This window comes from Grampus griseus, assembly GCF_964374135.1.
Source record: "Grampus griseus genome assembly, chromosome: 10".
NCBI classification, from domain to species: domain Eukaryota; kingdom Metazoa; phylum Chordata; class Mammalia; order Artiodactyla; family Delphinidae; genus Grampus; species Grampus griseus.
The window spans coordinates 47,800,631-47,828,541 of record NC_139004.1 but is presented as its reverse complement, the minus strand read 5'-3'; the positions used below and the strand labels follow the sequence as shown (position 1 = coordinate 47,828,541).

Below are 27,911 nucleotides of genomic sequence, written 5' to 3'. Positions count from 1 at the left end.
CCCCAGAGGGTGGACTTGGGTGTGGGTGCCGCAGTGGTGCCCGGTCAGGGGCGCAAGCACACAAGGACACCTGGCCAGGAATGCTCCCTGTTTCACTGGCCCCAAGTTGGAGTTCGTCACAACAGAACAGAGAAAAAAACCTTGCAGCACTCCTAACGACCCGTTAGTTCCTTTGGGGTTCCCGTGAGCGCCCCTGTAATGGGCAGCGACCTTCTTCCCTCCTGCCACGAGGAACGTGGTTAGGAGGTAGGCGCCATGGTGACCCCCAGCCCCCCTCGGACTAGGAAAACGAGCTACACGCTAGTCTTGGTCACTTAAGATTTTACAGAGGGGCGGGCCTCCTGAGGAGGTGGCGTGGCGCCGGGATGAGTGTGGAAACCCGAAGGCCTCCGAGTGGCTGGAACGCCCGCCTTCCTCCCACCCTCCCGCTCCACCTCTGGGCTGCCTGGCCGCCGGGCCAGGACTCGCCTGGGAGGACCCCGGCCAGCCGGGGGCGTGGCGCCAGGGGGCGGGCGTGTGGGCGGGGCCCACATGCGTCACGGCCTGGCCCCGCCCCCGGGCCTCTGCGGCGCCCTCCTCCCCGCCTCGGCCTCCCTCCAGCTCAGTGCTTGCTCCACGTTCCACGCTGCGGCCTCGAGAGCCCGCGAGAGGCAGCTTCGCGGTCTCCGCGCACGCGCCTCAGTCTCTGTCTCACGGCTTTCCCCACGCGAGCGCCTCGCTCACGAGCGCACGTTCGTTTCCCCTCGCGCGTCCGGCTCTCGGCCGCGGCGGCGGCGGCAGCGGGCGGACCGCGCCGGCTGGACGGCCGACCATGGAGGCGGACGGGGCCGGAGAGCAGATGAGACCGCTTCTCACCCGGGTAACGAGAAGGGTGCGGGCGGCGGGGCTCCTTGGCAGGCGGGCGCGGGGCGCGGCGGACAAAGGCTGGGGCGCGGCGGGCCGGCCGCAGGTCCCGGGTCGGGCCCCCCCACCGCCGGCGGCCGGCGCGCCGGGGCAGCCCCTTTGTGTGACCGCCCGGAGCTGGGGGCGGGCGGCGCGGCGCCAAGGAGGCCGGCGTGGGGGGCCGGCAGCGCGCCGCCGGCATCCCGGCTGCCGCGTCCCGGGGTCTCGGCATCCGGGGGGCCCGGCAGCCCGCGAGCTCGGCCGGTCAACAGCCGGACAGGCGCCTCCTCCTCTCCGCGGGGTTCGCCTCTCCTTGCCGGCGTTCTCCCCGTCAGGTCTCGGTTCCAGTGGCCTTGGCGCTGGACTTGAGGTCAGACCGTCGATAAACCCATCCTCTCCCCGCGAGGAGGAGCGCGGCCCCACCTGGCTAAGCCACAGGCCGTGGTGAGGAGCTGGTTAAATCTTCTCCGTCTTCCCTGTTTCCCCACCCGCCTGCCGCACGCTTTGTTCCGGGACTTCTCCGGCCGCGTGGACGAGCCGCCTGCGTTGGCGGCCAAGGCTCAGTGCCGACTCTGCCCGGCCAGCCTCCTCCTCTCCTGGCGAGAACCCGAGTGTCTTCCTGCCGCAGGCCAAGTGCAAAGTGGAAGGTGTTCTGACCCTGCGCGCTGCTCTTTACAGCAGCCTAGCAAAAGCGCGTTTTCCGCTGAAGCTGGGGGTGGCTTCAGGGTGAGATGGGAGTGGGGGTGGGCTTTCAAAAGGTCGGCATTCGCATTTGGGATGCCGGACGGGTGGCCCACGCTCAAGAAACTGACTTCCTGCTTTCATATAGGATGCATAGGTACCCACGGTTGTGATTCTTTCCTCCCTTCATAGTTCGTGACTCAAAGGGCATAGAGGTGTTAGAAATTTTCCTGCTTCTAGCTCTTACTTGGTGACCAGGAAAGGAGGGAAGGTTGCAGTGAAAAACGTCCAGTCTTTCACAACTAACAGGAAAATTGCTTTTCACATATTTTTATTAAAGAATTTCACTTATCCCCCCCCCCCACTCCCCCCGTCCTTTTAAAGGTTATTGCAAGGGCCTGGAGAGTAGCCATTCATCATTTCAACATGTTCAACTATAAATTCTCAAAACGTGGAGAAAAACTTAGTCTCCAGACAGTGAAGTCATTTAGCAGTGGTTTTTGGGAAGATCACTCATATTGATGGTAATGGAATCCTGGAAGCTCGTTTGTCCTAAGGATCTTCTGTAATTCTTTGTGTGGCCTTTGAATAAACTGTTTTAGATGTATTTCTTAGCACCTTCCCTGATACTATGTATCAGATACACTTGACTGTTCTTAAATTTATTATTTGCAAACTTTCAATTCAGAACAGTAAAGAGCCTCAGCGTTTACATAAACAAAGCTGGAGAGAAACTGATGTGTTCTCAAATATTGGCTCCTTAGCTAGCAAAGGAGGCCTCTGATAATGCCATTGCCTTCCAAATCATTCATTCATTCATTGTGATAACACTACTTAGAACCCATTCTGTAGTACCCAACAAGACAGAACCAGCTCTGCTCAAATGAGGGAGACAAATGACAAAGGGATTATCAAACACCGTTATTAATGGCATGGCAGGGGAGCACTTTGGAAGGGTATACCTCCTAAATCTTGGGAAGATAAGACTTGGCTACAGTAACCATGTACAAATTGATAATATAAATCAAATATGATAAGCTATCATACAGTCTAAAAATAGAATGAGAGAACAGGAGAACTGTTGGTTTAAGTAGTAGAGACTATTACTTGAAAACTGGGAAGAGGAACTATTTGTATTGACAAAATTAACTCTTTCCTCACTGATTTTCCAATGGTAAATGCATGTCATAAAAGTGGAAGATTACGGTATTCATCAGTCATAACTTCTCTAACACCTAGCCAACTGCTTAGCATAGTAAAAAAAAGAATAAAATTATTACTCCTAAAATTCTATCTTAGATAAGTAATTATGCAAAAATTTTTGAATAAATTGGTGGCAGTTTATATTACTCTGAAACTGGAGCCCATCTGTTTCATAAATCAGGCTCTAAGGTTTCTTCTGCTCTTAAAATTCTGTAATTTTCATTGATTATGGTTTTGAGGAAAGGCATTTATCTTATAGAAAAAAATGCAACTTTTGTTTGCTTTGTACAAAAACTCATTATCCTAGGCCTCCCTGAGAATTGATTTGAACTGTCATTCTTATTTTCTGGTATAGATTAAATCCTGTTACAACAAATAGCACTGTTTAGAAGGTTCCCAGGTTTTAGCAAATGTTCTACTTTTAAGCACTATATGATTTAACAGGATTCTGTTAATAATTGTTACATAATTTCATTCATTTTACCACTACCTATTAAGTATCTCCTAGGTGGCAGGCACTGGGGATATAAGCAGAAAAGGTAGGCAGAAACCTAACCTCACTGAGTTTATTTTGGCATGTGTAGTGAATACAGTGATAGCATTTGCATTCCTGCTAATTCCACTTGTGAGTGCCAGTTAAAACATTTTCATGAGTTAGAAATACTTTTAGAAAAGTAGTTGTTAGTAGAAATGAAAGAATTTAACAACCTGGTATGAATTCAGTGGTGATTGGCAGTAGAAGGTGTTTTGGTAGGTCTTTAAGTATGCATTCTCTTTGGGGAGCTCTCTGACTAGGTATGGTTAGCTCTAGAGATATTAAGCACCCCAGGCACATTATAAGGATTTTAGTTCCCTTTTGGCCTTATAGTTGGTACCTCTGGGCCACGATCTGTGGATATGTAATAAAGGGAACAATAGCAAATCTGTCATCAGTCCAACTGAAACTGTGGGACAGTTGAGTTGGATTGAAGAATTGGTTTATTTGGTAACTGAGCTGGGGAAGTACACAGGTTTTCTTCTAAGAGAACTTAAGATATGAAAATAGAGTGTTTTTTTACACTAAACTCCTGTTAATTGAGTAGGTTAAAATCGAAAGCCAAAGTAACCTGGTGTTGGAGGAACCTGGTATGTTATTTTAGTGGTATGTGGTGTGCTAAAACCTTGGCACTTATACTTGTCAACATCCTGTAATGGGTTTTTCTTCCTCTTTCCTTCCCTTTCTTTCTTACTGTATTTTGCTGCAAATGTGATCTTAAAGTAGATAGTATCTGCAACTCACAAAATGGGCCATTTATATCAAGGAGCATACAGGTGATTCATAGGGTTAATATTATAGATTATTCATTGTGGCTTTTGATTTATATTATAGCTTTCTCTTATTGATTAAGGATTCTTCTATAGTTACTACTTTTTTGCATACATTATTTCCAATTTTGCAATAAGCATGTATCAGTAATAAAGGTGTTTATCTATGTGAAGGTTCAGTTAGCTACCTCCCCCTCTTTTTTAGCCTCCTTTTGAACAAGAGAATTTTTGATTCCTGTACAAAGCGGGTATATTCCAAGGTTCTAACTTAAAATGAAGTTTGCCTCTGTTTTTGTTAGCAGACAACTTGATGTATTTTGTTGAGTAGTACTCATTGAATTTTACAACTTGGGGAGACTTTTAGGATTATTTGTAATTGTAGTTGACCCTTGAACAGCACAGAAGTTAGGGGTTCTGACTCTCCATGCAGTGGAAAATCCTCTGTATCTGTAGTTCCACATCCACAGATTCAACCACCTGTGGATCGTGTAGAGATGTGGTATGTGTTTGTTGAAAAAATATCCACATATAAGTGGACCTGCGTTGTTAAAGGGTCAGCTGTATAATGATAATAAACCATGAAGGGGTCTGTGGTTGGCATAGTGTTACGATGGTGTTTGGTGATGCTGCTGCTGACAGTCTTCCTGAGGGCAGAGGGCCAGCAGACTGGAGTAGTCCTGGATTCCTAAAGTACTGACTCTTTGCTTCCATGGGCTGAATGCTTTTCAGTGACTGCTGTAAGATGAGAGTGGCCAAACACTATTTCAGTGCTTGATTTAGGAAGATAATGAGATTATGCTATAGATTTGCATATTTATCTGGAGCTGATATACCAGTATAGAAAGGTTCTAGTTTGGCTATTTTAAGCATATTTTCAGATTTCCTCCAATGAGGTTATTTTTAAGTATTTTAATTTTTCTTTAGCCATAGTTTGAATTTTTTTTTTCTTTCTTTTTTTTTTTTTTTTTTGCGGTACGAGGGCCTCTCACTGTTGTGGCCTTTCCCGCTGCGGAGCACAGGCTCCGAACGCGCAGGCTCAGTGGCCATGGCTCACGGGCCCAGCCGCTCCACAGCATGTGGGATCTTCCCGTAACCAGGGCACGAAGCCGTGTCCCCTGCATCGGCAGGCGGACTCTCAACCACTGCGCCACCAGGGAAGCCCCATAGTTTGAATTTTGATAAGTTTATTTAGAGCAGTTTTTTGGGGGGGCACAGTATCACAGTGAAGGGTAAAACACAATATACCTTTCATAACAAAATAGAAAAGATGCACTAATATTTTTAATAGTCTTTCTTTTTCTTTGTAGAGAGTGTTATGTTGACTGGTATCATTTGGTTCTCATTCTTTTCGCATGTCAGGCAGTATAGTATCGCCTTCTCTCCGGATTCTAGGACTGCATTGCTTCTTTTTGTCAGATTGCTCGATTTGGAGAGCTGTTGAGTTGTATATCATCTCTCATGAGACATTTGGGAAATGGATATATCTTTGAAAATGGATTCACATGTGCAAGATGCCTGTACTCATATAGAGCATGAGAAGGGACAAGATGATACTCAAAATCTTTTTTTCTCATAATTTCCCATAACATAATTAACACTTGGTGCTTTTGTGCTTGGTGCCTGTTCTTTTATATACAGAATATTTTCAGCCTAATACTACTCTTTATTCTGGAAAAAATACTGACAATACTTACACAGAACTCCTCTCACTTTAGGAATTGATACATTCAACAACAACAAAAAAGGAATAAAGCAAATTTATGTATAGTAGACTCTTCCCATTGAGTTCATTGGAGATGTTTCTGTTAAAATAAGTCCTTAAGGAACAAATTTTTGTTGAGAATTCAAATTAGAAGTTCCCATTGTACTATACTTTGGCTACTGGGATATTATCTTGATCTAGAAAACATCTTTCCTTTTCAAAATTTTAGCACTTTTTAATATTTGCCATGGGTGGGTGGGGTTCTGGGGGGACGAAGTGTCAGGGAAGGGAGGGAAGAGGGTATTACAGGGCTGTGTTTGTCTGAATTATGACAGATGAAACTTTAGCATCAGGCTTGATGAGAGGAGCCTGGACTGGGCTTCAGCCCCTACTGGTTCTGTCTTACAAATGCTCTTCGGTATCACCCTCAAAACCAAATGTGGTGGCCCTGCATGTATCACCTTTTCAATTTAATACCTCTTCTCTCCTAATCATTATAGCATGACTATAATCATGCTTGGGGATTCTTTGATCTGCATTTAAAGCACACAGAATTTTTTTTGTTTCTCCTGGGCATCTACACAGTCATGTTCAAATTTGCTGCAGTTATATTTCTAGTAGATACTACTGTCTAATGTAAAATGTATTGCGTTTTTAAAATCCCAGATAAGATTACACATTGTATAAGATGAATTAAAGGCCAACTTTCTTAATCCTGTAAGAACCTAATTTATTTATTTAAAATAAGAGACAACTGTGTAAAAATCAGACCACAACCCCTTGTAAAAGTTCCCACAGTAATTTAATAGAATTTACTTTGCCTGATATCATTAATTGTTAAATATGATCCCTTTGAGTATGCTTTATTCACTTTGCACCAAGGAACACCTCATGGCGAATTTTCTGCTGGTTTTTCATTAGCTTTGCATGAAAAGTACTCTGAGTTCTGTCCTAGAGTTGGGTATTGATGGTGCCATAGATAATATAGCACTGTCTATTTAAAATTGCTTCTAAAATAGATATGCCCATGGGGACTGTGGAAGGGCCTCAGGGGTCCGTGAATCCCCAGAAGCTGAAAAATTTTAAGTTTATATGCATTATCTAGGAGAGGGTCAAATAGTTTTACATTCAGATCTCAAAGGGGTTTATAATTCAGAAAATAGCCAAGACCTAGTCTAAAAATTAGCTCAGTTTGGTTTTGTGCCTTCATTGAAAGTTCATAGTCTTATATTTTGCTTAACTAGATGACAGTAGTTATTATTATTATTTTTTTGGCAGTCATTGATAAGAACTTTTTTTATTAGAAAGTAATACAAAAATATAAATAAAATTATATTATTAGGTTGTATTTGGCTATAAGTTACATAACTTCAACTCCAAGTGATTTATCAAAAGGAAATTTACCATCTTGTTATCTCACATGATGAGAATACAGACTTGGTAACAATTCAGCGACTCATTGCTTTCATTAAGAACTCATATTCCATCCAGTACTCTACCGTGCCATTTAGTGGGGAGGCTTTGGTCTTAGACTGGCTCTCATGTTCACAAGGTGGCTGTAGCATTTCGATCACATTCTAAAGCAACGTTATCCAAAGACAGCAGAGACCCTCTGTTGTGCAACATTTTTTAGGAATAAGGAAACCTTTCCCAAAAGCCACTTGACAGACTTCCCCATATGTTTTACTGACCAGAATTCTGTTACATGCCCTTTTTTTTTTTAACATCTTTATTGGAGTATAATTGCTTTACAACGGTGTGTTAGTTTCTTCTGTATAACAAAGTGAATCAGCTATACGTATACATATATCCCCATGTCTCCTCCGTCTTGCATCTCCCTCCCACCCTCCCTGTCCCACCGCTCTAGGTGGACACAAGTACCGAGCTGATCTCCCTGTGCTATGCGACTGCTTCCCACTAGCTATCTATTTTACATTTGGTAGTGTATATATGTCCATGCCACTCTCTCACTTCGTAGATGACAGTAATTATTAAATTCACCCCAGTATTTGCTAAAGTTTGTTTTGCAAAATACTATACACCTGTAGAAGGTTTTGCAAAAGAACCATCCTGTAACCAAATTAAGTTCAGCAAATGTCATGTGCTATACTTTTGGGAGATTCACAGTGCACAATTAAAGGCTCTGAGAAAGACATTCAGCTTTGATGGGGAGAGAATGCAGCCATGTGGGGTAGAAATTTCTGATGGTTCTTACAAAATATGAACAATAGGTCACTGGGAATTCCCTGGCAGTCTAGTAGTTAGGGCTCTGTGCTTCCACGGCAGGGGACACAGGTTCAATCCCTGGTCTGGGAACTAAAACCCCGCATGCTACGCGGCACCCCCTCCCCGCCCTCCTGAAAAAAAGTAGGTCACTAATATGTTCTGTTATTATAGGTCTAAGAAAGCAAATCCTATGGTATTTATAATTCACTTTGTTACAGTAACAGGAGAGATTTGAAAAATGTATCACTTAAGAAGATACTTTGGAAGCAACATGATAGGGCACTGTATGAATAAATTATGGTATATCCACACCGTAGGTTGCTACAGCTATGAAAAAGGAATGAGGAAGATCTCTGTACTGATGTGGAGAGATCTCTAGGATAAATTGATTTAAAAAAATCAAGGTGTGGGTCAGAAGATACTATTTCATGCCTTTTCTCTAAGGGGAGTAATAAGAATGTATATTTGTACTTACTAGTATTTGTATAAATACCCTGGAAATATTATCAAAAAACTAATAAAAACGATTGCCATTGAGGGTATGAGGGAACAGGACTTGAGACAAGAGTGGGAACAAAACTTCAGTGTACGGTAAGTCCCCTACGTAGGAACTTTCAAAGATGTGAACATGCATGTCCAATCGTGTAAGTTAGTTCATGTGTCTGGCGTACATTGTCACATGCGTGCATCCTCTACAAGTGATTGTACTTTTGTGTACTTTACAGTACTGTAATAGAGTACAGTAGTACAGTATCTTTATTTCAAGCCCAGGATGTCTGGAAGCAAGTGTAAAAGCAGCAGTGATGTAGCTGGTACTGCTAAGAAGTGCCTGGAATTGGAGGCCCAGAGAAAGGATAGAGAGAGACAAGAGGAAGAAGTAACTGAAGAACCGAAGAGATTCACGATGCAGGAAATGGCAAGGGGATTTTCTTTATTTGAGGAGGCATTGTTAGTTTTTGAGGCACAGAACCCGAAAGTGGAACGGTACACAAAGGTTGCAGCAGCCATTCAGAAGGCAGTCCAGTGCTACCGTGTCATCTGTGGTGAAAAAAAAGAGCTACTACCCAGACATCACTGGATCGTTTTTTCAAGAGGGTAGATAGAATTGAATCCAGCAAGGAACCAGAACCTGTGCCATCAATGTCAGGCATGAGTGAAATTGCAGCTTGCCCTCCGTCTCCTATTGCTGACGATCCTTCAGCTCTACCACCTCCCACCTCCTTTCCCTCCTCCAGTCAGTAACTCTTCTTGCCTGTTCACTTGATGCCAGTCCCTGTATGCCAGCTGTTGTACTGTACCATTGTACTTTTCAAGGTACTGGACTGTAAAATTAAAAATGTTTTTATTTTTTGTGTTCGTTTGTTTTTTATAGAATATTTGTGTGAAAAGTATGATAAACTTATTACAGTACAGTACTATACAGCTGATTGTATTAGGTGGGTACCTAGGCTAACTTTGTTGGACTTACGAACAAATTGGACTTATGAATGTGCTCTCAGAACGGAACTCGTTCATATGCAGGGGACACACACTGTATACCTTTCAATATAGTTTTGATTTTTGAACCATGCAAACATATTCAGTAAAATAGGATGATTTCTTATATTGTTTTATGTCATGGGTTGACATATTTATCTAGCTATTTCATGAAAGAGAATTGTATAGCTGTCAATATAGTGTAATATATTATGAACTACGTAATTTTTCATGTTCTAAAGGTGCCATATAACAATACATGTCTATCAGTAAAATCAGATACTACAGCCTAATTATGATAATGAATGCTCGATTCCTTTGGAAATTTTAAGTTTGCATGTTATTGATGTCCTGATCCTTCTCTCCCTTTTAACTTCTTTCTATCAAGGGATTTAGATTAGTGAGGAGTCAGTGGAAGGTAGGATGTGGGAAGAGACTGAGGGTGATGCTGTTATAAATGAAAGTGCCTTAGGTGTAAGGAAGTAACTGCCTGGTTATATATATGTCTTTAAACTTTGTTTTCCTTTATGATGTTTATACTTCCCTTCGATTGAGGATCATATACATTAAAAAAATTATCCAGGTTAATTACATTTGTTGAGAGTACCGTGGCACAGTTGCAGGGGCCCCACTCGCATTGCTGTCCTGTGTCTGCTCCGGAAGGCAGCATCTGCCTTGCTGACTGGCTTCTCTGGGCTGTGCAGCATGGCATTGCTCTGGGAAGATGCCCCTGTAACTGCAGGTTCCTCCTGTTCTGTGTAATCCATGTGAAACGTCTAGCCCTACACTTTAAAAAATTAGTTACACGTAAAACTAAAGAAATGATTTCCACTTAGCCAGTTTTTAGAAGCCAGTAATTTGGAAAAGAGCGATGATCATTTTTTTCCCTCTCCTGAAGGTGTTTTTATATTTCCATTTGAGTGTAAACCTCAGTGATATTCTGAGACTACAGTACCTCAGATGAAACAGTGAAACCCCACTGAAGACTGCTAACTCTTCCTTCAATCGCAGCACTGGCGGTGAAGAATGTCATTTTTCTCACATTGATGTGCGTCACTTATCTAGGATTTTTGGTTTTAACCTTGCTGTGGCTAAGTTGGTGAAGAACTGGAAACTGACTTTTTAGAGAAAGCCTGCTTTGAGCCATGCATTTTTTTTGGCATCTTTAAATCACTTACTATTCCTGTTGCAGATGTGAACTCATAGGCAGAGAGGGTTTCTGAAATTTCCCAGGCCATACGGTTAGTAAGAGGCTAACCTGAGGTTTGAACTCATGGTTGTTGCCAGACCACTGCTTATTCCTCGTCTTCCATCTCTCATTAGTCTGGAGTAATGAGAGATCCCTGTTTGTCAGTACCTTAACATTAAGCATACTAGGTGATTTTATTGTTGTGATAGTTGAAAGCTCTATTTGCCTCAGATAACTGTGGTTTTCTTCTATATTTAAAAGCTTTATTACTATAACTTTTGTGAATTAGTTGCTAATATTACAGAAGTTAAATATTTTAATGAAATTTGCCCCTTTGCCTCCAGCTTCTCTGAGGGCTGGGATAGAACTTTTCTGGATCATTACTCAGTTCTCAACTAAGTCTGTTCTAGGTTTTCAAACATAGAAGGTATTCAGTGAATATTTGTTCAGTGAATGAATGCTAGGATAATGCCATGAACTCAGATTTGAAGTTGAATATATTTCTAGTTAATTGTTTAATCAGTAACTTAATAAATTTTATAACTTTTATTTGTGGTTAAGAGAAAGGCTTCTACTTTGCTTGATATAACTGACAGTAGAAGAGAATAGAATGTTCCTTTCCTTGGTTCTGTTGAGGGGGAATATTGAATAAATGGTTTGGATTGATCCCAAAGTAAGAGTACTTAACATTTTTTTTTAACCTGAGCTAGGATTTTAGGCAAGTGAGCATTAAGCATCATTAAAATGAAAATTTTATGACTCTTAAGATATTTTCACAAGTTTGAAATACATATCTATTGATTGTTGGAAAACAGTAGGTATTTTACTTATATATTAATACTTCTATAATAGTTTCTTCATGAAAATTAGTGACTTTCAAAATATATGATTATAGCCAATGGCAAGAAAAGGGATCTCAAATCCCAGATATGATGTCAGCTGTTATATATATTGGTTTAAAATTGTGCTGTTTTTATTAATTCTTTAGAATTATTACTTACATAATAGAACTTTTTTGTTCATCTGCTTTTAATTTTGTACCTTTGAGGTTTGTGGACCCTCTTCCTTCCTGGACTCTGCCTCCCTAACTTTGCAGTCCACGCATCACTGCCTGTGCAGGTGCTGTAAGTAACCAGTGCACTGACTCAGCATCCTTCAGTATTCTGTGCTTATTTCTGTTTTCCTTTAATTGTTCCCAGATGACCTCATAATATGTTCAGGAGGAACTTCCTTTTCGATTTTTGCATGTGCCATTAGCAGTATCCTCAGGATAAGGTTCTGTTAGGAGCCTGTTTATGTCTGGCCAACTTGTAATAACGGATTCATTCAGACTAAAATTGGCCTTCGTTTGGTCTTTCATTTTATTTTATTGAACTATTTTTATTCAGTAATAGGAAATTTACTAAATAACCACAAGCCCAAAACCTCTTTTTCAAAACAAGGTAAAATTTGGAAGTAGCTTAACTTTAGTCCCTGGTGTAACAACTACATGCTTGGGTTTCAGACACACCTGGGTTCCGTATCCCTAATCTGCCACCAGGTGGCCTTGGGCAGCTACCATCTTTGAATCTCATTTTTCTCATCTGTATAATTGATATTATAATACTTACAGGGCTTTTTCATGATTAAGGAAAGGAATATACTGTATAAAATGCTAACTGTGACCTTGGAAACTTGTTATGAATATTCATCCTGTGTTCTTATAAATTAGAGTTAGTGTACATATTGATTGAAGAAATAGGTAGAAAATAGAAAGCCTTAACTCCCCTTAAACCCTGGCATTGAGAGATTCTGATTAGCTCTGTGCGGAGGGACTATGTATTAGGAAACACTTGGTTTTCCTCCTGTGCTTCTCGTCTATGCTCATGCAACTACTACCCTTGCAGCAGTTCTGACATCAGATGTGTGCGGGTTGTTCCCACACCAAGCAGTTCTGTGACAGTGGCTGAGTGTTCTGTAATCTTACTCAGTTCTGACACTCCATCTGGAGATGGTGTCAGGTGTCATGGGCTCAGTCTCACAAGGCTGCCTGCCCCCCGCCCCCACCCCTTCAGATGCCACTTGCAAGTCCTGATGGCCCCCTGGGCATCTGAGTCATTAGCTATAAATCAGAGGTTTCCGTGACTCCCTCCTTGGAGCTGATTAATTTGGTAGAGTGGCTCACGGAACTCAGGAAAAGTTTACTTACCATTTGCCAACTTACTATAAAAGGGTGTGATAAAGGATACAGATGAACATCCAGATGAAAGAGATACACAGGGCCAGGTATATGGGAGGTGCCGTCTCTGGGAAGCCACTCTCCCACTTACTCCATGTGTTCAGGAACCCAGAAGCTCTCCGAATGCCTCACTTGTGGGATTTTTATGGAGGCTTCATCATGTAGGCATGACAGTCATTAAATCCTTCTCCAGTCCCCTCCCCTCTCTGGAGAACGGGGGCTGGGGCTGAAAGTTCCAAGCTTCTTGTCATGGCTTAGTCTTTCTGGTGACCACCCCCATCCAGGAGCCCACCCAGTCACCTCATTAGAACAAGACACTGCTGTCACCCAGGAAACTCCAAGGGATTTAGGAGCCCTGTGTCAGGAACTGGGGTCAAAGACCAAATACTAGAACAAAAGATGTTCTTAGTGCTGTATTACTTAGGAAATTACAAGGGCTTTAGGAGTTCTGTGCCAGGAACTGGGGACAGAGACCAATATATATATTTATTGGTCTCTTATCTCACAGGTTAGATAATGGGTTATTGCCTTACACCTCAGATTTAAAAGAATATAATTATATTTTGACAAAGTGTTCAGAAGTTTAAAGCATAATATAGTTATTTTTCTTTAAATAATTTTAACCATTTGACAAAACATTTAAAATGTGATATATGTCTCTCCTTTTAAAAATAGACTACGATCATTAACTAGCTTTAGGCTTGTGGGTATTTTTAATCTTATCTTGTTTTAATTATTTTCTTTTGTCATTGAATTTCTTATCTACTATAGATTTGTTATAGATAACAAATGAAATCTTGTAGTTATTAAATGGGATGGGGGAAGGGTTTTCTGCTATGTCACTGGCACAAATTTTACCACCTACTATGGATGGTCTTCTAATTCTTGGCTTGTAGATTGCTGGGGTTGCTAGATAGCTTAATACTGTCTTGATGAGATTTTACGGTATTTTCTTGTTAGGATATCAGAATTTAGTCTGCAGGGTATTACAATGCAAAAGAGTTTCACACACTGCTTGGCAGAGTAGGTATAAGATAGTTCCTAGTTATTCTGCTGAGGCATGATAATAAGAAATCATACTTTATAAAGAGTTCATAGTTTCTTCTTAAATTTAATTGTCATTTATATTATTTTTTCTGTAATCTGAAGTAACAAGAATGTATTTTATTGGATAAAGTGAATGTTCTGAGTTTTGTTTTGCATATACATACATACATACATATAAATGTATACACAGTCATTTTATATACATGATTATGTGTTTATTTGGCTAATTAAATCATTGGCTAATTAAACAACATAGAGACACTTAGGAATTTTCAGATTAACTGTAACATTGAATTTTATTGAGTTCAAATAGTCAAGTTTTCATTCTGTTTTACAAACATGTGATTTCTCATGGGAGTTTTAAAGTAAGGCAGTTTGTTTTAAGGATGGCAGTACGGACTTAATTAAGTTAACTGTACTTTTCTGAGGTTGATGTTTTCTTACCTACATTTTTCAAGCTACTTCAAATCATTTTTAAAGACAGTTTTGATAGAATAAGATATAAATAAATAAAAGTAATTTTATTGATTAGAAATCAAAACATAGTATCTTAACATAATGATCTCACAGCAAGGTATGACCTCCCCCAAATTTAGAATTCACATTGGAGGTGTGAGGAGGGGTGGGCGATAAGGTGGTAAAGGGGGATGAGGGAAAGGATTTTAGATTAAATTTCATCATTTCAGATTACAGTTGAAAATTACCAGTTGCCTGTTTTGCATAATTGCATCTACTCAGTTTTTATATGTTAACTTATTTTGCTATCATCTGCTAATTGCATTGATTTAGCAATAAATGGGTTTAAAAGGTTAAGTGCTGAATATTGAGTGGATTAGCCATGAGGGATTGTTTTACACTTGCAGTGCTGGTGCTTCTCCCCTTATGGTTGTGAACTTCAGATAGTTAGGGGCAGTCTGAGATGACAGTTTGGTGGCAGTGAATTTCAGATCATTGGGAATTGCTTCATCTCCCTGTGTCTAGAATAGGCAGAGAGAGGTATCTGATGGAGGAGTAAATCGTGTTCATTGAGAAAATTTGTGTAGAAAGCCAAAATGATAACATTTTCCAAGCAGCCTCAAGAGAATGGTCTAGATACCTTAATAAAGGAGCATTGGTAGACTAACTTTGGTTGGGCCTGTGGGTAGGGGCCAATTACTGTTTAAATGCCTTGAATCACTGTAGTGTCACAGCTTTTATCTTAGTTTGTTGTCTGAAGTAAATAAACTTGACCTGTGGTTTACAGAGTGCAGGTCTAGGGTCTTTAGTGAGAATGTTTTACTTACTGTGTGGGTTGTGAAATACAGCTTTAACTTGCTCCTCTTCACCTTGTCCTCCACTTTTCAAAGTAACCATGGAGTTAAAACCCTGACGAGCCTGTGCTTGTCCAACTTTTAAAGTACAGATCTTCCTCAACTTACGGTGGGGTTATGTTTCGATAAACCCTTCGTTAGTTCAGAATATCCTAAGTTGAAATTGCTTTTAACACACTTAACCTACAGGACAGCAGAGCTTAGCCTATCTGAGATGTGCTCAGGACACTTAACCTTAGTCTATAGCTGGGCACAGTTATCTATCTCAAAGCCTAATTTATGATAAAGCATTGAAAAATATCTCATGTAATTTATTGAATACTGTACTGAAGGTGAAAAGTGGAATGGTTGTCTGGGTACAGAATGGTTGTAAGTGTGTTGGTTTGGTTGTTTACACTCAGGATTGTGTGGCTGAGTGGGAGCTGTGGCCGCCCAGCCTCAGCAGAGAGGGTCATCCTATGTATTGCTAGCCTGGGAAAAGATCAAAATTCAAAAATGGAAGTACGGTTTCTACCAGATGTGTATTGGTTTAGTACCATGGTAAAGTGGAAAAATTGTTAAGTTGAACCATTTGAAGTTGGGGACCATCTAAAATTTAGGGCGGGTTATCCCACGTATTCATTGTCTCTGAATTGTCTCACTGTTTTCCAAACTGCAGGTTGTGACTTGTTAGTGGTTGCAGAAACAAGTAGTGGATTATCACAAGCATTAAAAAAGAAAAGAAGGGCTTCCCTGGTGGCACAGTGGTTGGGAGTCCGCCTGCCGATGCAGGGGACACGGGTTCGTGCCCCGGTCTGGGAAGATCCCACATGCCGCGGAGCGGCTGGGCCCGTGAGCCATGGCTGCTGGGCCTGCGCGTCCGGAGCCTGTGCTCCGCAGCGGGAGAGGCCACAACAGTGAGCGGCCCACGTACCGCAAAAAAAAAAAAAAAAAAAAAAAAAAGAAAAGAAACAGGAGTAGAAAATAACAATACATTGCAATAGTAAGGGCAAATATTGTTTTGTGGAACTTTTGTTTTATATATACATACGCAGACATGTAAACAGATATATGCATACTGGTTGTGATGTAAAATGTATTCCCAGGGGTTGCTATTAAAAAAAATTTTTTTAAATCCCTTTCTATAAATTAATATTTGATTGCATTCATTTAGGAATAATATTTACACTTTTTTCATTTAAAAGTTTAACATATGCAAGTAAGTATGTAGATGAGACGCTGTTACTTGACTTATAAATTAATGCTACATCAGCAGTTTTTATATTGGAGAATTGAACTTCATATTTCATTAATAGTAGCTTACTGGGTCCATGTATAATAAATGAAGTGTAATGAAAAGGAAGAACTGTCAACAGATTTCTATTCATTTTCAAACTCTCATCAACTAATTCTTTAGGCTTGTGAGCAAAAAAAAATTTATATTATTTGCAATTAGTCTGTTTAGTCTGTTTGACCCAGAAGTACCTGAAATACTGCAATATTTTTAATGAGACTATCCTTTGGAAAGGACCTATATGGAAGATGCTGTAGAGATCTTGCCTTTACTGTTGAATCAGTACTCTATTAGTACAGTTTAAGTGCTTTGAGATTTTTTTAAGAGGCAAGATGAGAAGCGTGGAATGCTTAGTGACATTGAATTAGAAGAGGCTTGAAAGAAGACAGGTATTGTTTATTGTATTGGATAATCCTTAGAGACTGAACTATAAGACTCAGTATATTTGCAGATTAAGTATCTGAAAGTGAAAAAAGCAGAGTATGTTCCTGTATGATTTAACTTTTTGTGCGTATATTCAATAATTATTATTAATATTGAATACTGAAGTAGGTCAAAAGTAAATATTGACTATCTCTTGGAGGTGGAATTTGAAGGTAGACAGATTATTATGTGTTAGTTTTCAAAATTTTTAGAGTGTGTAATATTTTTGTAAAATAATGTATTTTTAAGTATCTGAAGTTATCCCCTTATAGCCATTTCCCACACAGATCAGTCAAATGATTATCTCTAGAAGAGTTAAATTATTTTTTGGGGATTGGATAAAATGGTCAGTCATGTTTTTCGGAGACTGCCAACTGTATCATCATTTTTGGCACCATAGCAATGGCTTTTAATTGCTATGCGTTTTCAATACCTGTGTGTTTGTTTTTAATGTGAAGATGGTTGTAGTGAAAACCATTTTCACATAATTGAAGTTTAGGCTTTTGAAGAGTTTAAGTGTGTTTAGGCATGCCTCTCATCTTACCAGAAGCCCTCTAAATTACGTAGGCCATTCTAGAAATGAGTCCCTTTAAGAAGTTTTCAAGGCTAATCAATGTGTAAGTTTTTGATGACTGTTACAGAAGTTGACAATGAAACTATGATAAGAATTTATGCCCATTTCTAATTTACAGGGTCATTAACGTGATTTGGTAACCAGTATATTCCCATCATTCTTATCCTTTGAACTTTGAGGATTCTTTGTTGCTTATTCTCCCCCCACCCTTTTTTTCCCCTCTTTCCACTGTTTGCACTTTCTTTCATATCTAGTTAGAATCTGTGGCCCATATATATTTCATTTAAACACCTAAGCTGTTACCTAGTTTTTTCTTCCAGAATCTTTTTTTGAAGGGCATTCATTCGATACTTGCCAAGGCTTTTAAAAATAAAATTGTTAAGTTGATGGTTTTCCTTACTTTTCCTTTCTGTGCTCTTAACTGCATGTTTCCAGTCCCTCACCCAGACTTGCCCCACTGTGAACAGTAGTCATTACATTTCTTATTCTTTACATGGAAGCAGTCACTGCTGCCAAATGCTGCATGAGAAACTGTTTGAGACAGACATTTCATAAAGATGTACTTTATGAAAGTTCATTTACTTCGCAGGATATATATTTGTAAAGTATAAAAATTTAAAAATAGCATCAGGACTTACTTGGTGGCACAGTGGTTAAGAGTCCGCCTGCCAATGCAGGGGACACGGGTTCGAGCCCTGGTCTGGGAAGATCCCACATGCTGCGGAGCAACTAAGCCCGTGAGCCACAACTACTGAGCCTGAGTGCCACAACTAATGAAGCCTTCGCGACTAGAGCCCGTGCTCTGCCAACAAGAGAAGGCACTGCAGTGAGAAGCCTGCACACCTCAATGAAGAGTAGCCTCCGCTTGCTGCAACTAGAGAAAGCCCACGCACAGCAACAAAGACCCAACGCAGCCAAAAATAAATATTAAAAATAATAATAAATAAATTTATAAAAAAAAAAGAAAACATACTTATGGTTAAAAAAATAGCATTTGTATAGAGATATCTAATAGTATGAGTCACTTTGTAAAGTAATTGATTTTATATAATTTTCAGTTTTTATTATAAATTAGGTTGATATTTCTGATATTGCTAATAGTTTGTTTTTTAAATTTTTTTATTTATTGATAATAGTTTAACTGAATATTTACTCATGTGCTGTGAGTAGTGTTAGAACATAACCCTGTCAGTCACATGTGATAGTGTAATGTTCCTATTGTACAAATGAGGAAAATGAGTCTCAGGAAGATGAGGCCTTTGTGCACGTTCACTCAGCTGGTAAATCGAGGAATCAGAGTTCACACCCAGGCTGTCTGGCCCTCAAGCTGGTACAGTAAGTGCCCTTAATATCCATCTTAATATTGTGGAAAATGCTCACAAAGCAAACATAAAATACCTTTTGTGCTCAATCCTGTCTTTTTCTTAATATGAATGGGAATGTTTGTAGTGGATATATGTAGTGGATATAGCCTATGTCTTTCTAAAAGTTAAAAGGTAATGGTTTTCGTTGATGGTATTTAGCCAGTTTTTTCCCCTCTTCCTGCTGAGAGAACTGATTGAAAGTATGTTATTACCTTGGCATATCTGTTGAACTTTTGAGGCTTATGCTGTGTAGCCGTAGCACCCTGTATCTTTCTTCCCTGTTACCTACTAAAGTGTAGTCAGCTATTGTAAATGTTGACACCTGACTCACAGTCTTCCCGTAGGTCCCCTAGGCTGAGTCCTGTTATTGTCTTAGGTTATTTGAGAGTGCCAGTGGGGTGACCCATATCAGTTTGTTGATTTTTCTCATCTGCCAGGGCCCTTACTTCCATTCTGCAATGCTCATGGCCTTATGGCCTTAACTTCTGGAGCTCCTCCTGTATAAGTGAATTTTTTTGTGTGTGGTACGCGGGCCTCTCACTGTTGTGGCCTCTCCCGTTGCGGAGCACAGGCTCCGAACGTGCAGGCTTGGTGGCCATGGCTCACGGGCCTAGCTGCTCCGCGGCATGTGGGATCTTCCCGGACCGGGGCACGAACCCGTGTCCCCTGCATTGGCAGGCGGACTCTCAACCACTGCGCCACCAGGGAAGCCCGTGAATTCTTAAATTTAGATATTTGAGTCTAACCACAAGCTCCTTTTTTTTTTTTTTTAAAGCTTTCTTCTCTTACTCTACTAATCCCATAATTCTTATTCTTTGAACTTTGAGGCTCTTGAGTCACATACTACCCCCATCCCCCGCTTTTTTTTGGTCCACTGCCTCCACGGCCCTATCCAGTTTAGAATGCACGGCCCATATCCAGCCTCTGTCTTGTTTGAGAGAGAATACCATCATGTCTATTAGTATTAAATATGTTGGTAAATCCCTAATTCTTAATCAATCTAACTGCTGAGATTGCTCAACACAAGTGGAAAATTGTTACGCAGCCTTATAGGTTGGTACCCCTCTCCATTCAGGTTTCTCTCTGGTTCCTCAGAGATAGAAAATACTCCCCTGTCTTTCTAATTCTCTCCTATTCTCTGCAGTGGGTACATTGAACATTCCCTGCTCTCTTCAGACTGTATCCTCTCACCCCTCAATCCTAGGAAATGCTGCTACTTTCTTCACAGAGTCAGTAGAAGATGCCAGAAGGGAGCTCCCATCCACTGCTATTTCCACTTGGATAACTCAGCTGAGACTTAACATGTTTTACAACTTATCAAACCTTCCCTTCTTTCTGCATTTCTTATCTCAGTGAATGGGTACCACTCTCTGTTTGGTTACTCAGATTTGAAAATGTGAGCATTATCTATGACTTTTCTCTCCCTCTACCCAAACACCAAATCCAGTGGACTCAGCATCCTAACTGTCTCTAGTTAAGTTCTGTTTCTTTCCATATTTCCTTTGACCATCATATTTGCCATTGTCTGGAATAATGCAGCACCCTTCTAGTTGGCTTCCAGTGTTAAAGAAAAAATATTCTGTTAAGGAAAAAATTATTCAGTGACCCTTGTTAAAGAATGGTAAAGCAGACTTTTTAAGGGAGGCTGTCATGGTGGGTGTAGGGACTACTGCAGTGGGGGAGAGATATGGGACTCAACTCTTAACAAGGACAAGTGGCCATTTATATCCAAGAAGCAGGGGTAGGGGGCAGTGGGTGGAAAATTGCTAAGAGGAAACATCAGAGGGAGGCGGGTTCTTGTTAGAACAACTCAGCCGAGTTGCTGAAGTCAGGACAGGGTGATAAGATACTGATGATGAAGGATTTTCGCCAAACTGACTTAGCAAGATTCTTGCTCATGCTGGATTCTACAGGGACAGAGAGGGAAGCTGGAGATTGGCTCAGAGGATCCTAGTTAAAGTTTGGCCAAAGGAGAGAGTCTTTATTATAATTCTCTACACTGTTACCTTGCTAGAGAGACCTCCCCTGTTTAAAGCCCATTGCTCTCAGAATGAGTCTGAAACTTACCTAGGTCCTGAAAGGTCCTGCCCATTTTGTCTGCTCCATCTTTTTCTGACCATAGTCGGTGTATTTTAGTTATTTGAACACAGTAGACTTTTCTCATCTCTGGACCTGGGCATGGTGTATCCCTATTCCTAGTACAGTGCCTGGCACATAGTAGGCACTTGATAAATATCTGTTAGATGATTACGTGAATAAAGGAGCAAATGAAGAGTGTATTGTAGTAGAAGGATAGGTATAACAATCTCTGAAATATATAGATGTCCAAATGATTCAGGTAGTTTAAAAATACACTTAAAATCTTTTATTCAACTGCAGAATTAGTTGATAATGCAGGGACGACTTGGCTGTTCAGAATAGTGTATACTGTAATTTCAATTAGATGTAAATTTTGTATAAAATGAATGGAGAACCATTTGCATTGAGGAAGCCTTTGATATAAAAGTTGGTGCTCACTTTCCTTACATTCAGGTTTGCATGCAGTGTCATGGCTTATAGTTCTTGGTTGTTTCTTCATCTGTCTCTTAGACTCATGAGGAGGTGACTTAAATTAATATGAAACCATTATCACAACTGGAAAGGCAGTGAAGCATTTGTCTTCCCTCTGCTAGGAGATTTTTTTTAACCTTTCTAAATGTCAGTGCTTTCTAATTAAAACAGATAAAAGCTCTATATGACTTGCTTCCAACCTATCTAGTATAGAACATTGTATTTTGTTTTTATCACTAAGAATCTATTGCATACATAGAGTCAATACAATTCTGCATAAAGAAAATTATATCTTCAAGGAGCTTGAAATAAGTTGGGAAATGGTGGAGAATATGTAGAAAATAAATTCAGTTTTACTTAAATATAAAATCTAAAAGTAACATAGTAGGGCCAGTAAAGATGATCATGTAGTAGGATGGTACTAATAGTAAATATTTAATTGAGGGCTTATTTTGTGCCAGGAACTTTTCTCAGCACATTATATTCATTATCTTGTTTAATTTTTATCAGCTATTAGTTGAAAGTACTGTTATTATCCACATTCTACAAATGAGGACACTGAGGTCCAGTGAGGTTATAGCTTGCCTACCTAGTCAGTAGAAGAGCTAGGATTTGAATTTAGGCTATCTGGATCTAGAACCTATACTCATTAATGTTTTATCTTCAGCCAAAATAAACTAGTTGACAAATTGCATTATGTGTATATTGGTACAGTTTTCAGTAAATTTCATGGTAACAAAATTTGTGGAGATAGTTTTCTGGATTAGGTCATTAATTAAAAGCTGTTTTTCAAACATATGTAAATCAATAACTTAATGAAATTTTATGCAATGTTTCATTAATTAAACATGATTTTGCTTTCTGTGTCGTACTTTATTTCTTCCATAGACACCTATTTTAAGGTTGCTGTCTATTTTCCAAATGATGTAACCATTCCTACATCCACCTTCCATCTTCCAAAAATTCTGTGAAATCTCTGATTTGTTGTAGCTTTTTCTATTGTCTTTATCCTTGTCAGTTTATCCTTTTAAAAATTAATTTACTATCATGTTAGTAATATGGGAAGAAGAGATAAACCCAAACCCCAATCTTTGATTTCTCATGTTATCTTGATGACCTCCAAGTTGTTTTTCTTTACTCCTCTTCCTTCTGTAAGCATAGAATGAGTTACTATTGTAAGGAAGTTTTATTTTTATTCACATAAAATGTTTCTCTTGTTAGAGAACAAATATGGAACAATATTGGGAGAATATGAAATAAAATGTCTGACCATAGTGTTTGTTTGAATTGAACTGAATTACTAAAAGTGCTTAAAGTTAGATTATATTCTATTGAGCATGAGGCTAATTGCCTGTGAATGAATTTTCATTCAGATTTGGGTAATTTGAAAGGTAAATATTATCTTGACTCTTTAAAATTAATTTATTTATTTTTGGCTGCATTGGGTCTTCATTGTTACGCATGTGGGCTTTGTCTAGTTGCAGTGAGCAGGGGCTACTCTTTGTTGCAGTGCACGGGCTTCTCATTGCAGTGGCTTCTCTTGTTGCAGAGCATGGGCTCTAGGCACGCAGGCTTCGGTAGTTACGGCACGCGGACTCAGTAGTTGTGGCTCGCAGGCTCAGCAGTTATGGCGCACGGTCTTAGTTGCTCTGCAGCATATGGGATCTTCCCGGACCAGGGCTTGAACCCATGTCCCCTGCATTGGCAGGCGGATTCTTAACCACTGTGCCACCAGGGAAGTCCCTATCTTGATTCTTTAAAAGTAACTAATATCAAGGAGTAAATGGCAACAGCCATTTGTAATTGGTAAAGACCTGCCAGTTTGCTTGCATAACAATTAAATTTGGCAATATTTTAATCTTAAATTCTTAAATTACTGCTGTTTCAGAAATGACAGCTTTTATCTCAGTAAGTAAAAAACAAATGGAAGGAATTGTGTGAGTGTTCCAGGCAGGGTTCTTTTGGTTGCCCGGTGTCAGAAGTATATTTAAACTGTAGTCTTTAACTACAAGTTTAAATAAGCGTTAGATACTTGTTCTAAGTTTGTAGAGTTTTTGCTGAACAAAAACTTCAGAAAGAGGAAGGAGAACAGAAAACAGCTACCTCTAATCTTTATCTTTCTCATCTCTGATGTATGGCTTCTTTGTCAGGTACCACTTAAAGTCGCTTATTTCTTATATCTGCATCTACTTCAATCCCCCCCCCCTCTTTTTTTCTGTCAAGCTGACTGAGTCTCTAGTCTGCATCCTTCTAAGCAGGGTAGGACTATGAATTTTAATTTAGCAGATTAACCAGAAAACTGTGTTGTGGTGAAATGCACACAGGAACAAGTTACAGTGATTTTCTAGTGTAGTTAGTTGGTCTGGATGAGTCAGTGTAGAGGTGCTCTGCATTTCAAAAACCTGAGTGTTCGACCTGTAAAGTTTTAAAAGTATGCATTTAAAAAACATTTCTATCTCGCCTTTAGCTGAAAGTGTTATATTGAAACTACAGTAGGCATATTTTTTAGAATACAATTATCCACATGACATCATTTATATGTCTATACACTGAGATCAGGTAGCTTTCAGTGAAACTCTAAATGCAAGTTCAAGATGCATTTCTTAAAAAAAAAAAAGATGCATTTCTTCCTGTAGAGTTCATTTGCTAAATGTAGTTTTTATTAAAGGATAGAGGCTTTAGGTTATGTTTGCGTTCATGGTGACTTATGAGGAAGAATCTGGTAAATTTTTTTTTCTTCACAGCATTTTAAAGTGCTGGAAGTGAGTAGCAGCTCCCAGTTATCTCTAAAGCAGTGGTTCTCAAATGGGTGTGAGTGTCGGGGTGTGTTTTTACTTCTTAAGGGGCATTTGACAATTCCTGGATATATTTTGTTTATCACAACTGGGGAGAGAAGTGTTATGTGTGCTACTTGTGTGGAGTAGGTAGAGGCCAGATACTCTACTGACTATGCTGCAATGCACAGGACCACCCCACAGCAGAGAAGTATCCAGCCCGAAAGCCAACAGTGCTAGAGCTGAGCAACCCTGTCCGTAGACTCAAGGATTATAGAGCAAAAAGGTCACAAGTTTCAAAATAGAGAAGATAGAGGATTTTTTGGACTTAGAAAAATCACCCCTCACTGGTTTTGAATGTCTTAGAGGGAGTGAGAGAGGAGTTCACTTCTGCTGAAAGCTTGAGTTTAAATATATCTGAATTCACTTATTAAGCCATATTTTGACTTTGGTAATTGTGTATTAAACCAGTTTCAGTTGTATTTAAATTCTTACCAATCAGATTATTTTTTAATATCTTAGATTAATTTTCCTAGCTAATGGTAGCCCAAGATGAGACCTACAAGAACGAAAAATAATTAATATTTAGGAACACTATAACTAAATTAATATTTTCTCAATGTAAATATAAATTGAACTACATATTCTTTCTTCCTAACATTTAAATGTGGAGTATTATTAACAAAAATACAGATACACTTTGCCAAGTACACTTGTCATTTTCTGTCATGATGTGTATGTTTCTGGAAAGTTTTTGATAAAACAGACAATTTTTATCCTGTGTTAACTATACTTTATCTGTGAATTAGATTCTTCAACTGTTTAATTCTCATGAAATTACAGATATACTTCTAAGTATGTTTAAAAACAAAATTCCAAAATGCTGCGGGTATTTGAAACAGCGTTAAAAACATGACTGGAATTCTATTTCACTGTAACACGTTGAGTATTCAGTGGTAAGTATAAATGCCCATATGAAGAATTTGACTCCACTATATCCTGAATATCCTAATATATAAACGGAATATTTATTCAATAGTTTTTTACCTTCTTAGTATTTAAGTGTTTGTTGAATGAAATTAAATGTCCAGGTTTTTTAAAAAAAACTGTCAGGGAAGTTTTTTCAAACTCAGTTTCTTTGCTCTTCATCATAAACACAGCGTGAGAGAAAAAATCCACATGTCTAATGATGGCCACCAGATGGAGAGCTTATACTACACTGGTGAAGGCTAGTGATAGGTGGTGAAAACTGAATTGGTGTGAGTGGTGATATTTAGCAACGGTGAAAGGTGTGGACTGGCAGTGCTACTCTTTGAAACGTGTTTTAAAATTAGACAGGTTTCCATTTGTTTTACAGGAGCTTTTCTTCTTTTCTTGGCTGCTTGCTTCAAATATCTCTGTGGAAACCAAATTAAAACAATATCTTCACGTATTTATTATAATATTGATGCTGATTTTATTTTGTTAAAGTTTTTGCTTTTTATGGTAGTTACTAGCTGTTACTGAATTTCTAATACATTTAAAGCATTCAAAAATAATTAGGTGAATGTTTTTGTGACTGAATACTTTATATTTTACTTATAATTCCCTAAAATAAGGCAGATGAGCAAATAAAATTACATGTAATATAACTTAGGGGAAGGTATGTGGCCTAGCGGAAAGAGCTTAGGCTGTGAAGTCAGATGGACCTGGGTTGGAAAATGATCAGCCAGTTTACCTTACAGAGTTTCTTACAGTGAGAATTAAAAATAATGTTTGTAAGTGGCCTGCTGAAAAGTGCATGTCCCTGCAGGCGACGACATGATTTTAAATTCTAGCTTCTCCACGTACAGCTGTGGGGCCTTGGGAAAATTACTTAATTTTAGAGCCTAAATTTATTCTTTTATATGTTTAAGATAGTAATACCTTATCCTAGAATAGTTTTATCCTTTGTAAAACATAAAAATGTGATCATAGTAAGCATATAACTCTACAACTTGCTTGTTCCTTACCAATATATTCCTGACTGCTTGACTGGGAGCTTGTAGTTCTGTCTCATCTTTATACTTCATAATATTCCACGGTAACAAGCCATTCCCATATTTATTTACTTTCAGGTTGTTTTCTGTTTTTGCCAGTTTGAACAGTAAACATTCTTGACCGCATCTTTATGTGGAGTAGGTACCCAAAAGTGATACTGCTACACAAAGGATATTCTCAAAATTTTAAATGAATTCTTGCTAGCTTACTCTCCAGAAAGTTTTGAGCAACTTACATTCCCACTAGAAAGTATGAGAGTGTCTCTGTGTCTCCCTGCCTTTGTGAGCTTTAGATGTTAGACTTTTTTTTGTTTTTTTTGCTAATCTGATGGATAAAATTTGTTGAACCACCAGTGAGAGTATCCATCTTAATATGTGGTTATTTATTGGCCATTTGTATTTTCTCTTAATAGAATTACTTGGTTCACATTCTTTGTCCATTTTTGTATTCCTTTCACTTCCCTGTAAAATCAAGAATTTTCTTGATTACAAATATTTAATGCCATGTCTGTTATACTGTGTATATTTCCTCTTGTTCTACCTTGTCTCTTTATTGTCTTCTTTGCTTTAGACGAATGTTGGATTTTTTATTTTTTTGTAGATACTATCTATCTGTCTTTCTAGATATCTATCTATTTTATTGCAACATTGGGTCTTCATTGCTGCGGATGGGCTTTTCTCTAGTTGCGGCGAGTGGGGGCTATTCTTCGTTGCAGTGCACAGGCTTCTCATTGCACTGGCTTCTTTTGTTGTGAAGCACGGGCTCTAGGCACACGGGCTTCCGTAGTTGTGTCATGTGGGCTCAGTAGTTGTGGCTTGCAGCCTCTAGAGCGCAGGCTCAGTAGTTGTGGTGCACGGGCTTAGTTGCTCCGCAGCATGTGGGATCTGCCTGGACCAGGGCTCGAACCCGTGTCTCCTGAATTGGCAGGTGGATTCGTAAGCACTGCGCCACCAGGGAAGTCCGAATTTTTTTTTTTTAATACAGTAAAAAAATCTATATCAGTCTTTTTCTTTATGACTTCTAGGTTTCTCATCTTGCCGAAGAATACATCCCCACTCCAGCAATATAAAGTACTATTCTAAATTTTAAATACTACCCTTCAAATTATCTTTAATCCATTATAATTTATTTTTACCTGTGGTTTGATGTAGACAGCTTCATCAAATTGGAGAGCCAAGTGGTCCTTCCTGCAATATATATTTAATCTGTTTCTTCATTCTGTTTTGTCTTGAAAATATTTACTATATTGAATTGTTTCCATTTTGGTACCATACTGTTTAGCTTACCATAGTTTTTTGGTATATTGGAATATTTATTAGGCATAGTGCTCCCTTATTTTTTTCATGATTTTATTGAGAATTCTAGTTTTTATGGAAACTTCAAAATCATTTAAAAAAGATAAACATAACCCTTTGGGATTCCGATTCACTTTATAATTTCTATATTAGTATAGAAAGCTTTATTATTTTTTTCTTGGTATATTTAAAGTCTACCCACCCAGGAGAATAGAGTATCTTTAGATTATTTAGTGTCCTTCAATAAAATTTTATAGTTTTTTTAGATTAAATTTATTCCTATGTAGTTTATCATTTTGTCCTTATAGGACAAAAATCCTTATAGGATCTTTTTCTACCTCTATCTCTAGTTTGCTATCTGTAGTTTAAAGAAAAGCTATTGGTGTTTATTTATCTTGTA

General features: G+C 39.2%; 1 protein-coding gene across 4 annotated transcripts in view; it reads left to right on the top strand.

Moving 5' to 3' along the window:
* The first annotated feature begins 747 nt into the window (after positions 1–747).
* Positions 748–27,911, top strand: part of SLC4A7 (solute carrier family 4 member 7) — a 124,019-nt gene continuing 96,855 nt past the window's right edge. For all 4 annotated transcript variants that reach the window (XM_082664856.1, XM_082664855.1, XM_082664853.1 and 1 more), the window contains exon 1: positions 748–859. In XM_082664856.1, coding sequence (XP_082520982.1) covers positions 812–859 — 48 coding nt within the window. In that variant the 5' untranslated portion in view covers positions 748–811. The remainder of the gene's footprint in view (positions 860–27,911) is intronic.